Genomic DNA, 13,300 nt, shown 5'->3' with positions numbered 1-13,300 from the left:
AGTGTTCTCTAAAAAATTACTCAGTAGCAAATAGGCACTCGCAAAATCAGACCTATTAAGCTTAAACTGCACCATCAAAGCGCTGGAAGTGTTCATTCTAACATATTTTTGAGTACCTATCTGTTATAGTGCATATGTATATAGAAACTAAATAAAATTGGTTTCTCTGACACTCATTCCTAATGAAATATGACAAAATATGATGAAAATATAATACTTTATCAACTAAATTATTCAAACTACAAAAGAAACTTATAGAATGTTGACCGCCCAGAATGCATTGATGTAATCGAGAATCGCGATTAAAGGATCTCTACCTTCTGACCTCATTCCTGTACGCTACATGTATTCCGCTAGATATTATTTCAGAGAGTGGCTGGCTATAACTCGGTGCTGATTGTTTGTCCCATTTTGCGGAGCCCCACATTCTTTCTACTTTTTGGATAAATGCGCCGATTGTTTCGTTTTGGGCAAAAACCCCTTATCCTGGAAAAATCTAATTGCCTCTTCTTCAGTGTTCGGCAAATCCCAAATTTTCATTTTAACATTCATGATCAGACACTATTCTTTTTCAACACAGACCGCAAACTAAATGAATTTTATTCAACTCAGATCGCAAACTAAATGAAAACCGGTTCTACTTAGCTTTAATATACATAGGCAATATAAATGATAAGTACCGATTTTTGGTCTGAATTGATAAAAGGCGGTACGCCATGCCGAGAGATCACATTCTATGAACCTAACGCACAATTTTCTATCTCCTATTCTAAAAGTGTCTGATACTGGTAAAAAGTACACTATCAAAGTCTAAATACTAGGGAATTCAGAGGCCTTACGGCAGAGGTTTCAAGTCAAAGGTCCACAAAGATACACAGTGTTCCGTTCTTTGACAACGACTATTTCGATTCAATATTTCGATGCAAATTATTTCGATGCACATTATTTCGATTTACATTATGTGTAAATATTTATAGCTTCAGCTATTATTATCACTTCGATTCAATGGCCATATAGTAACTTTGGCTTAATTTCAGCCACCCATAATTTGACGGTAGTAAATGACGGTGGCGCAATGTTCCCTTCTTGTGGTCTATTTTCATCCTTTGTTCTTCATGCTTACGATTATCTCTTCTATTCCATCATTAAGGCACCACACTTAGATCTCTTTCAAATCAACCTAAAGCCATAAAATTAGCTGTAATCACGTATTTCATCTTTGATGTTTCGGTCTTGGACTAAATAGGAGAACTTATTAACTTTTAATAACTTTTAATATTAACTTTTAGTGAAAAAGTGAATTTGATTATACAAGGTTGAATTGTTTGGTTTAACTGTAGAGGGAGGAAGTGTATGAGTTTCATCCGTGGAAACCTATGTGAAGTAATTTTCTATCAAACGAAGTTGTGACATACAAAGGGTTCCAAAAGCGAAAAAAAAAATATAAATCGATTGGTCAGAAAAATATGGCCCGTACAGAAACAATTATTTTAGTTTATTTTGATCTTATGAAAATAAGTAGCATAAAATTTTTTTTTGGATAAATAGCAGTTCAAAGCACTCAAACTTTTTCAAAAATTAAAACATTATCGTCACCTACTTTGCTCTCGACCAAGCCTTAGAGATGGCCACTTTTATATCATCTTGTTTATCATTAACTTTCTTCAAGGCATTCAATGCATTGAAAAATATGCCCGATTTTAAGTCCTTGTGCTCAATCTTTAGAATGTTGTCGCTGAATATCATATCTGGCAAAGATGGCAGTGTCAACTCGTTGGAATACCTAAAAAAGTATTGGGTTTATTAGCTAAAAACAACAGAGAGCACAAATGGGGTCAAATTATTATGGCACCATTCCAGATTTTGGGGGCCTTAGATCAACTGGGGACATTCCAGATTTTCATAACTCTGATGGTCAACTTAGTGAGTCCTGGGTGGCTATTAAAAACAAAAAGATAAATAAAAGTCTTCACGTTCAGAGTACAGTTGGTGAAATATAAGTACAGTTGGCAAAATACATAAATATGCCATGTTTTTTTTAGTAGGCTCTTATCCAGTTTCCAATCCGTTAATTTTAATGTTATTAGATGTTGCTGTTAAAAAAAAAAAAAAAAAAGAATGTACCGTGACTTTTATATTATTTCCTTTTTTCTTATCAAAGGTTTGACTTTAGCAGAAATAGAGTAAGAGTTAAACAAAACACCGTACGAGTTTGCTCCACCCCTGGCGCGGAAAAACGTAAATAGAAGACCTCAAAAAAGGCCGTATTTGCACTGGAAATACTGATGAAAAAAATTCACAGAACTACACTAATGACTTACTAATTTTGATTTTTGGCCTATACCTCCCACCCAAAAAAGACATATAATTTTCAGATTTTAATTTAATTTTAGGTATTCTTAGGCTAGAGGCTATACAATAGTAAAACTCAGGCTAGATCAGAGAAAAGGTTTCTCTCTAAAGAGGGGAACAGATATACAGTACTTGGAAATGGAACATGTGCCAGCAACGACCGTCATGCTTGGAAAGAATATTGAATGGCAAATTGAATGGTATATTTTTGCGTAGCTTGACTTTATGCAATGCGGACCGCCTAAAGGTCCGCATTTGGAGGCTGCCAAAGTTGGACTGCATATAAACTGGAACAAAACTAAAATTATGGCCATAGACCCGTCTTCTCCTGCTGTTAACTCTCCAGTTAGCCTGGACAGCACCACTAGCATCGAGGTTGTTAAAGACTTCACCTACCTGGGCTCCGTAATTTCTTCAAATGGCTCACTTCTCCCCGAGCTGCGGGCAAGATTATCTAAAGCGTCTTCTGTCATGGGTAGACTGAATCGTCACCTCTGGCGAAAACCAAATATCAGTCGCAAAACGAAACTGCGGATCTTCAATGCTCTAGTCGGCTCTGTGATGCTTTACGGAGCTGAGACATGGCAAGCATCAGCTGCAACCCTCAAGAAAATAGACGTATTTCATGCAAAGAGCCTGAGGAGGATTGAGGGCCTACGATGGTCCGACTTCGTCAGCAAAGAAAAGCTTCTGCAGCTCACAAAGCAGTCTTGGTTTTCGACTCAAGCAGCCGAGCGAACCTTACGATGGTTCGGGCATCTGCTTCGAATGCCACCACATCTACCCACAAAGATGATCTATGACTTCAACCCTATCAAAGTTGGTTGGAAGCGACCTCGCGGCCGACCGAAGAAACGTTGGTCCGACAGCCTGTCCGAGTTTTTGGCGATGGCAAACATCAGACAGGGCGAAGAGCAAATACTCGCCATGGACCGAAGTGGGTGGAGGAGGCAGACGTCACTCTCTACGCCGAGCAGTGCTCGGCAGGAGACTTAAGTCAAAAGTAAGTCAAGACCTCCTAAAGTATGGATTAATGGCTATATCCCATAGAAGGGATGAAATTGCAAACAATTTAGCCTGTCGTCTACAAATACCAAACACATATATTCTTATATTTCAACAACAGCAAAAAATAGGGTGATGTTGATATACCAAGAAAAACTAAGATGGTTGTGATTATTATACTTGTAGTAACTCCCGTAAAACTACTAAAATGTAAGATAGATCATTTGGTTTTGGAAGCGGTGATGGTTGTTATTCTAATAATGAAACATATAAACATTAATGCGGGACAAGGGAGGGGGAGATAAAAAAATTTGCGGTCCCACCCAAACTTTCAATAAGACGTTTAAAAATATGCTTTTTATAGAAACTATTTGAGACTTACAATCAGGAACAGAAAGAGGCAGTATCGCCTATAGACAGTCAAACCTGATTTATCAGTGCTGCAATCCAAAAAAAAAAAACACTGCATTAAGCTATTCATAGGTTCGTCTTTATATTTCAACCTATGAACAAAAACTTTTAAAATCTTGTTTTGATTCTCGCTGCAAAATAATCGAAACTGAAATGCATTCTTTGATCCTGGACATACCAATCTGTAATTGTAATAGAAATGTTGAGACTAAATTTGTGAAAAATAATGAGAATTACAATTTAATCAACCATGATTTTGAATATTAAACATTATAATTTTTCCTTATTTTAAAATTGCGATGTTTCGGACTTCAAAACAGTGAGCAATGGAAAAAAATTGATTGCATTAATGAATTCAATGTAAAATTTTCAACTAAAAGCACAGTGAAAGACTTCAGCAAAAACTATGTGGATTGGCATAATTTCTAAAAAGTCAAATTAAAAATTTTAAGCTGAAGTAACCAACCATTGACCTTTCCCACTGACAAACCAGATGATATATTCATAATCTGGGTTACAAAATATACTATTGAATTGACAATTGGGATTGACTTCAGAATTTAGATTGTGAATTAGACAATCTTGCTTGAAAAGATCTAATGACAACACTAAGAAACCAAGAGCTAAGAGCTCATATGGCACTTGTGACAAGGCCGGAAGAGTCAAGAGCCAATAGCTCATATGGCAAGAGCTCTAGCAAAATTCTAAGAATCAATAGATTGATTTAAAATGAAAATCAGAGGCTTATTGCCGGTCCGGATTTAAAATAAGAGCTCTGAGTCACGAGGTCCTTCTAAATATCAAAACTAATCAAGATCTGATCACCCACTCGTAAGTTAAAAATAGCTCATTTTTCTCCACTTTTTCCTCTCCCTTCAGCCCCCCAGATGGTCGAATCACGGAAAACGACTTTATCAAGTCAATTTGTGCAGATACTTGGCACGCTTACCAATTTTTATGGTCATAGCACGTCCAGAACCACCAAACTCGCCAAAACACTGAACCCCACCCCCCAACTCCCCCAAAGAGAGCGGATCCAGTCCGACTACGTCAATCACGCATTTGCTTAATCTACCCACCAAGTTTCATCCCGACCTCTCCACTCTAAGCGTTTTCCAAGATTTCTGGTGTTCCCCTCCACCCCCCCCCCCCCCCAATGTCAACAGATCTGGTCACGATTTGAAATAGGAGCTCTTGAACATAATTGCCTTCTAAATATCAAATTTTATTAAGATCCGGTCACCCGTTCCGAAGTTAAAAATACCTCAATTTTTCTATTTTTTCCAAATTAACACCCCCAGCTCCCCTAAAGAGAACGAATCCGTTCCAATTATGTCAATCACGTATCTATAACTTGTGCTAATTCTTCCCATCAGTTTTCATCCCAATATCTCCACTCTAAGCTTTTTCCAAGATTTCTGTTCCCCCCCCAGCCCCCTACGTCACCGGATCCAATTCGAATTGACAATGGAGCATCTGAGACATAAGATCTTTCCATATGTCAAGTTTCACTAAGATCCGATCACCCATTCGTAAGGTACCTCAATTTTCGCGTTTTCCAAGATTTCCTGTTTCCCCCTCCAACTCCCCCCAATGTCACTGGATCTGGTCGGGATTTGAAATAAGAGCTTTGAAGCACTAGGTCCTTTTAAATATGAAATTTCATTATGCCTCATTTTTTCTAATTTTTCCGAATTAACACGCCCTCCCCCACCCAAGTCCCCAAAGAAAGTGGATCCGGTCCGGCTCTGTCAGTCACATATCTTAGCCTTGTGTTTATTATTCCCACCAAGTTTCATCCTGATCTCTTCATTCTAAGCCATTTCCAAGACTTCCTACCCCCCCCCCCCCCCCAACTCCCCCCAACTACACTGGATCCAGTGAGGATTGAAAATAAGAGCTCTAAATTACATAATCCTTCTAAATATGAAATTTCATTAAGATCTGACCACTCCTTCATAACTCAAAAATACTTAATTTTTTCTAATTTTTCAGAATTAACCCTCCCCCTAACTCCCACAAAGAGAGCAGATCTGTTCCAGTTGTTTGAATCACGTATCCAGGACTTCTGCTTATTTTTTCCTAATTAACCCCACCCCCGATGGTCGAATCAATGTAACGACAATTTATAATTTCACCTGGTCTTTTCCCTGATAAGCCTGCCAAATTTCATCGTCCTAGCTTATCCGGAAGTGACTAAACTAGCAAAACCAGGACCGACAGACAGACAAACCGACAGAATTTGCGATCGCTATATGTCACTTGGTAGATACCAAGTGCCATAAAAATGAGACACAATATCTTATACCAAAGAAACCAAAAAAAAAAAACAGGCTGCAGATATTTTGTCTGTATAAGCAACAAGGCGTCCTGCATGTAACCAAAAAAAGAATAATGTAAAAAGCAGCAGAAAAGAAAATTAGGGCTGTTAAAATGAAAAAAAAAAAACAATTATAAAGTAGAAAGCAAAAACATTGAAGTGTCAGAAAACAGTAAACTGTCAAAAGAAATTTCAAACTAAAAGCAAAGCAAAGGTATACAAAACAAACTTCACAAGCCCTTTACTTCTATCAAGAATGCATCTCAATCATATAGTATATTTGGATTTTTTTTTTCTCTTTGCTTGCCTTTATTCTGAATTTTCCCACCAATTTGAGGCGTTTTTTGTACACTTTATTGATTTTACACACACAAGACTTCCACGAGACATTTTTCTTCTCTCAACTTAATTTTATGTTTTGTTCCCCAGTTGTTTCTCTATGAATTAAAGCATTTCAGTAGAAATAAAAGAACCACAACTAAATTTGACATACCTACACACAGTACATTGGATATCCTCGTGGCATGAGCATTTTGAAGGAAGAATATGACTCTTGGTTGTGGTGATGGTCCAATCTTGGAAACTATATTCTAAAGTTTTCATTTTTTTTTCAGCTTTTAACAAGTTTCTCACGCATAAGCTTCTGAAAAACAAAACAGCAATCAACACTTGAATTAACTAAATGGAAAATTTATCAAATCTCAACCATCCAAAAAAAGATAAAAGCAAATTTAAAGGCTGTACAATGGACTTTGCAGTCCCTACTGGCAGTGCTAGATATGATATAGATAAGATATTTTTTTTTTAAATCACTATCACAAGCCCACGAAGGGCCGAATTCGGACTTCTGATTCGACAAATCATACGATTGCACTAAAACTGAAAAAATACAATCTAACAACAACAAAAAAGAAAAATCATAACCAATAATCATTTATGAGTCAATAATTAAAATGTAATAAGTCCAATAAAAAGTTAAAAAGATAAAAACTGGTCAAACTAAACTTTAACAAATACAAGTCAGAAAAAGAATTAAAAGGGGCATTAAAAAAAGGGGAAGCGGGGGGCAATATAAGTGAATAAATACAGCAAAGAACAAGATATAAATATACATAAAAATTAAAAGGGACACTAAAAAAGTGTCAATAATTTAACTGCATGAAGTCAATAAAAGAGTTAAAAAGATAAAGATATCTGTTCCAATCTCTGTGCTGACCTCTGTTCCATGGCCCTTCAGCCAGGAAGAGCAATGGTGGGTTGGGGTCCAGCCACCCTGTGCTTTCGCATACCCTTACTGTTTACCTTCCACGGATTACTACAGGTGCCCATTTAGAGCTGATTCGACTCAGGCTCAGCTCGCAGAATCATGCCACTGACCCCTGTACCAAACAAAACAACCAGCAGCACCAGAACTTGAACCATTGTCCTCACAGACAAAGGATTCCAAGTCTAATATGTTAACCACTCGGTTTCACATCAAATCGGAACTAAATATAAAGATTTAATAAATAATTAACTAGTAAAAAAAAGTTCACACGTATGGCTTACTGCAACAATCAGGACACAAGAGTGGGTAAAAGAATATAAGGATCTGAAGCCCCACTTTGGTTTGAAAAATGAGCTTAGGTCATAACTATTTCTTCATCATTTTACAATACAACTTATTTTCTTTATTCCTCCACTCTAACCTAAAAATCATACCAAAAGCCTTAAATCCTGGTAAGCTTCATCAGCTTAAGAAATAACTGTATAAAGCTACTTGGTTGTAAGAAATTCATAAGCATTTTGTTTGTCTTTTAGAAAATGGTACTTAAAATGATCAGAGAACATATCCATCAACAATGTATTCTCCATTTTGCTTGAGAGTTTTCTGTAGTCTTTTAGCAAGTTACATTTCTTGTCAAACAGTTAGCGATAACGAACTGTATGTAGTAAGGAGCGACCCGGCTCAATAGTAACCAAAACTCAATAAAATGGAATTTTGATACCAATAGTTACATCAAAAGAATCGCATTTTAATGCTGATTTTAAATATGTAAGTTTCATCAGTTATACCCATCAAAAGTTACGAACCAGAGAAAATTTGCCTCATTTCAGAAAATAGGGGGAAACACCCCCTAAAAGTCATAGAATCTTAACGAAAATCACACCATCTGATTCAGCATATCAGAGAGCCTTATTGTAGAAGCTTCAAGCTCCTGTCTACAAAAATGTGGAATTTCGCATTTTTTGCCAGAAGACAGATAACGGATGCGTGTTTATTTGTTTGTTTTTTTCCCCTTTTGTTTTTTCGTTTGTGTTTATTTGTTTGTTTTTTTCCCCAGGGGTCATCGTATCGCCAGGGGTCAAGTGGTCTTAGAACGTCGCGAGAGGGCTCATTTTAACGGAAATTAAAGGTTCTAGTGCGCTTTTTAAGTGACCAAAAAATGGAGGGCACCTAGGCCCCCTCCCACGCTCATTTTTTCTCAAAAGTCACCGGATCAAAATTCTGAGATAGCCATTTTATTCAACATAGTCGAAAAACCTAATAACTATGTCTTTAGGGACTACTTACTCCCCCGCAGTCCCCGTGGGAGGGGCTGCAAGTTACAAACTTTGACCTGTGTTTACATATAGTAATGGTTACTGTGAAATGTACAGACGTTTTCAGGGAGATTTTTTTTGTTTAGGGGGAGATTTGAGGGGAGGGGTTACGTGGGAGGATATTTCCATGGAGAAACTTGTCATGGGGGAATTATTACACATATGAGGGTTTTACCTCCTCGTTATACCTCACTCTTTAAGCTAAAGTATTTTTAGTAATTTGAACTATTTATTCTACGACCTTTGTGATTCAGAGGTCATTCTTAAGGAATTGGGACAAAATTTAAGCTTTAGGGTAAAGAGCGAGGTATCGATGAGGGTTGAACCGCCTCATACACGCAATAAAAACATACGAATATAGAAGTTCGTTACGTAAATTAATTCGTAAGTTACGTATATTTTTTACCAATGAAAACGTTTGTAAAAAATTAAAAGTTCTAGTTGCTTTTTTAAGTAATCAAAAAATTGGAGGGCAACCAGGCCTCCTCCCTCGCTCCTTTTTCTCAAAATCTTCTGATTAATTGCAATTAATTAATATGCAAATTTCGTTTTAATTATTTAAGTTCGGAGAGCCAAGATCAAAACATGCATTAATTCAAAAACGTCCAGAAATTAAATAAAAAATAACAAGTTTTTTTAAATGAAAGTAAGGAGCAATATTAAAACTTAAAACGAACAGAAATTACTCCGTATATGAAAGGGGCTTTTTCTCCTCAACGGCCCGCTCTTTACACTAAAGTTTCTTACTGTTTTAAAAATAGAGTTAAGAGAAAGAGTCAAACTTTAGTGTAAAGAGCGTGCTGTTGAGGAGAAAAAGCCAATTTCATATACGGAGTAATTTCTGTTCGTTTTAAGTTTTAATGTTGCTCCTTATTTTCATTTAAAATAAAACTTGTTTGTTTTATTTAATTTGAAAAAGAACTGAGTTCATCAATACATATGGCTTATGTACTGATTTACATAGACCATAAATAAAAGTGCACTTCTAGATAGCGAAAAAAAAACAGGTTTTTTCAACTGAAAGTTAGGAGCAATATTTAAACTTAAAACGAACAGAATTAATACGCATATGAGGGGGGTCACCTCCGCGTCAATACCTCGCTCTTTACGCTAAAGTTCAATTTCTGTCTCAATTCTTTAAGAATGCCTCCAGAATCACAAAGGCTGTTTAATTAGAATAAATAGCTGTTTTAAAAGTACTGAATAAAACTTTAGCGTAAAGAGCGAGGTATTGACGAGGGGCGACTCCCCTCATATACGTAATAAATTCTGTTCGTTTTATTTTTAATGTTGCTCCTTATTTTCAGTTGAAAAACTTGTTTTTTTATTAAATTTCTGATCGTTTTCAAAATAATGCTGGGGAAGTCGGCTCCCCCTCCACTCAATATTCCCTTTCCCCAAGAAAATTCCTCCATGGATAGATCCTCCTGCTTAGTCCCCCCCCCCACCAGAAAAATACTCTCTGAAAACGTCTGTATACTTCTCAATAACCAATACTATATATAAACCAAGTGGTAAAGTTCATAACTTGTAGCCATTTTCCCATTGACTGTAGGGGTTAAGTCGTTCTCAAAGACATAGCTATTAAATTTTTGGGCTATGCTCAACGAAATGGCTATTTCAAAATTTTGATTGGGTGACTTCGGATAAAAATTAGCGTAGGTTCGCTGCCCTCCAATATTTTTAGTCACATAAAAAGGCACTAGAATTTTTGAGCTCCAATCAAACGAGCCCTCTCCGGATTTTCTACAATCACTATTTCGATATAATTACCCCTGGAGGAAAACACTCTTCTGGCAAAAAAACGCAGAATCTCACATTTTCAAACAGTTAGTGGTAACAAACTGTAAGTAAGGAGCGACCCGGCTCTAGAGTAGCCGAAACTCTAAAAACAGAATTTAAATACGACTAGATACATCAAAAGAATCGGACTTTTATGCTGATTTCAAATATATAAGTTTCGTCAAGTGTAGTCTTACTCATCAAAAGTTAGAGCCCACAAAAATTTGCCTGATTTTCGAAAAAAACGGGGAAACAGCCTCCAAAATGACAAAATCTTAATGAAAATCACACCATCAGATGTAACGTATCAGTAAACCTTAATGTAGAGGTATCAAGCTCCTGTTTGAAAAATGTGAAATTTTGTATTTTTTGCCAGAAGAAAGATCACAGACGTGTGTTTATTTGTTTGTTTTTCCCAGGGGTGATCTTATCAATCCAGTGGTCCCAGAATATCGCGAAAGGGCTCATTCGAACAGAGATTATAAGTTCTAGTGCCCTTCTTCAGTCGCCAAAAAATTGGAGGGCAACTAGGCCCCCTCCGACGTTACCTGATCAAAATTTTAAAGATAGTCATTTTGTTCAGCAGAGTCAAAAATCTAATAACTATGTCTTTGAGGATGACTTAATCCCCCATAGTCCCCTTGGGAAGGGCTGCAAATTATGAGCTTTGCCCATTGTTTACATATAGTACTGATTATTGGGAAGTATACAGACGGTTTCAGGAGGGATTTTTCTGGTGGGGGGAGTACGTGGGAGGATCCTTCCATGGCGGATGTTTTCATGGGGGAAGGGACATTTATATGAAGGGGGCGCCAGATTTCCCGGCATTATTTAAAAAATAACCGAAGTTAAATAAAAAATAGGTTTTTTAACTGAAAGTAGGGAGCAACCTTAAAACTTAAAACGAACAGAAATTATTACGTATATGAGGGGGTTCAATACCTGGTTAATACCTCGCTCTTTACGCTAAATTTTTTTAGTACTTAAAGTCATTCTTAAAGAATTGGAGCAAAATTCAAACTTTAGCGTAAAGAGCGAGGTATTGTCTAGGGGGCAAACCCCATCATATACGTAATAACTTCTGTTTGTTTTAAGTTTAATGTTGCTCCTCACTTTTAGTTGAAAAAACTTGTTTGTTTTTTAATTTAATTGTACATAGGAGCTTGAATTCTCTAGAGTAGGGTTCTCTGGTATGCTGAATGTGATTGCGATTTTCATTAAGATCACTTGATGTATTGGGGGTGTTTCTCCCTTTTTTTTAAAAATTAGACTTATTTTCTCTTGGCTCGTAACTTTTAACAGGCACCATTAAATATGATGAATTTTACGTATTGTGAATAAGCATCAAAATTCGATTCTTTTGATGTATCTATTGTTATCAAAACTACGTTTCTTAGAGGTTCAATTAAAATTGAGCAAGCTGCATTGCTCCTTACTCACAGTTTGTTATCATGAACTATTTGATTATTCCATTGGGTCAGGGCTGCCACAGGTCAAGTGGTAAAAAATATGAACTTATGGACCTCTTTTTAGTTAAAAAAGGGAACTCTCTAGGAGTCTTTCTGGACGCAAAATGGACCCCAAAACTCAGTTTTCAGAAAGTCTTTGAAAGAAAATGTAGTGACATAACAGCAAATGACACTTGACTAAGGAAAAATATAAGAATGATCATTTACATACATCTCTCCGTGATCAGAGGCCAAGTGATAATTAAGAAACCCACCTGACAATCATCACGTTATGGGAAGAGCTTTTTTTATCTTTTTTTGTGAAAACTTTACTTTTGAATACAAAAACCAGATACAATAATATGACGAAAGAGATAAGGTTACAGTAACTAGAACACACAAACTTTTTGTTTCTACTTTTTCGCACTGCCTTCTGCTGGAATAGAGATGTGGTCAGCAACTGTTTCTTTGACTCTAATTGCTGCTGGGTGGTTTCAAGAGTAGCAGTTACCTTTTTTTATTCAGTATGCGTCGACAGAGTCCCATCTATCATGGCCTGGCACTAGCTGTATCTCGTCCATGTCTTTCTTTCAATGCCCTTTTTCAGCCGGTTATGAGCTTCCTTCAGCAACTCATCTGCGGCCTGTTACTTGGAACCAAACACTTCTATTTTTTCTTTCACAGATTTTTCAAGAGTCTCTGCTGTCTGTTTTTTCAAGGAGGTTTCAGTGAGATGCTGCTGTCTCAGCCATCCACTTGCCTCCAAATCCTGCCGCTCTTTCTCAGTTTTTTCTTTCAAGGATTTTTCCTGCTGTAGGTGCAAATCATAGCTCTTTCTAGCGGATTTGGCCAGTTTTATCAAGTATTCAGTGATACTCAGTGATACACTTTACGCACGTCCTCTAAATCTGCCCGACCTATCTATCACAACAACTTTGGCATTCAATGTTCGCTCATTCATCGAAGTTTTTTCTTTCCTGAAAACTCACCCAGAAAGGGAGAAACCCCGCTCAATACTGGCAGGCCCGTGTGAAGTGGTCAAAGCATTTTTATACGACTTGAGATAAGTTTTGATATTTCCTCCCTGAAACGCGCTGTTCCACTTGTCGTCGATCATTCCTGGCTCCAGTGGAAGTCCGGATAACTGGACTAGCTTAAACTCGTCAACTAGCATGTCTTTCTGCGTCGCGATATGTAACTTCCTGGCAACATATAATAAACTCTGAGCAGAAACCGGCTTTGGAACTTCATCGAGATAGAGAAAAGTTAACGCTTTCAACAAGAGCAAAAATTCTCCATCGATATTTGCTTAAGAGCATATCTTTCGGCCACGGAATAATGCTTCTGAACAGGCTGCATGAACGAGCGTTTTGGAAGCTCGTCTACTGACTCAGACAGT

The 13,300-nt window shown here is 37.0% G+C and overlaps 1 protein-coding gene across 4 annotated transcripts in view; it reads right to left on the bottom strand.

The window, feature by feature from the left end:
• The window catches only part of LOC136037767 (TIP41-like protein), a 54,512-nt gene that overhangs the window by 20,708 nt on the left and 20,504 nt on the right, over positions 1 to 13,300 (bottom strand). For all 4 annotated transcript variants that reach the window (XM_065720596.1, XM_065720577.1, XM_065720587.1 and 1 more), the window contains exons 2-3: positions 6,582 to 6,731; positions 1,601 to 1,783 (exon numbers count right to left, since the gene is read on the bottom strand). In XM_065720596.1, the coding sequence (XP_065576668.1) occupies positions 1,601 to 1,783; positions 6,582 to 6,691 (293 nt within the window). In that variant the 5' untranslated portion in view covers positions 6,692 to 6,731. The remainder of the gene's footprint in view (positions 1 to 1,600; positions 1,784 to 6,581; positions 6,732 to 13,300) is intronic.

This window comes from Artemia franciscana, chromosome 2 (genome assembly GCF_032884065.1).
Source record: "Artemia franciscana chromosome 2, ASM3288406v1, whole genome shotgun sequence".
NCBI lineage: Eukaryota > Metazoa > Arthropoda > Branchiopoda > Anostraca > Artemiidae > Artemia > Artemia franciscana.
The sequence above is the reverse complement of the archived record's forward strand: the minus strand, read 5'-3'. Positions and strand labels throughout refer to the sequence as shown.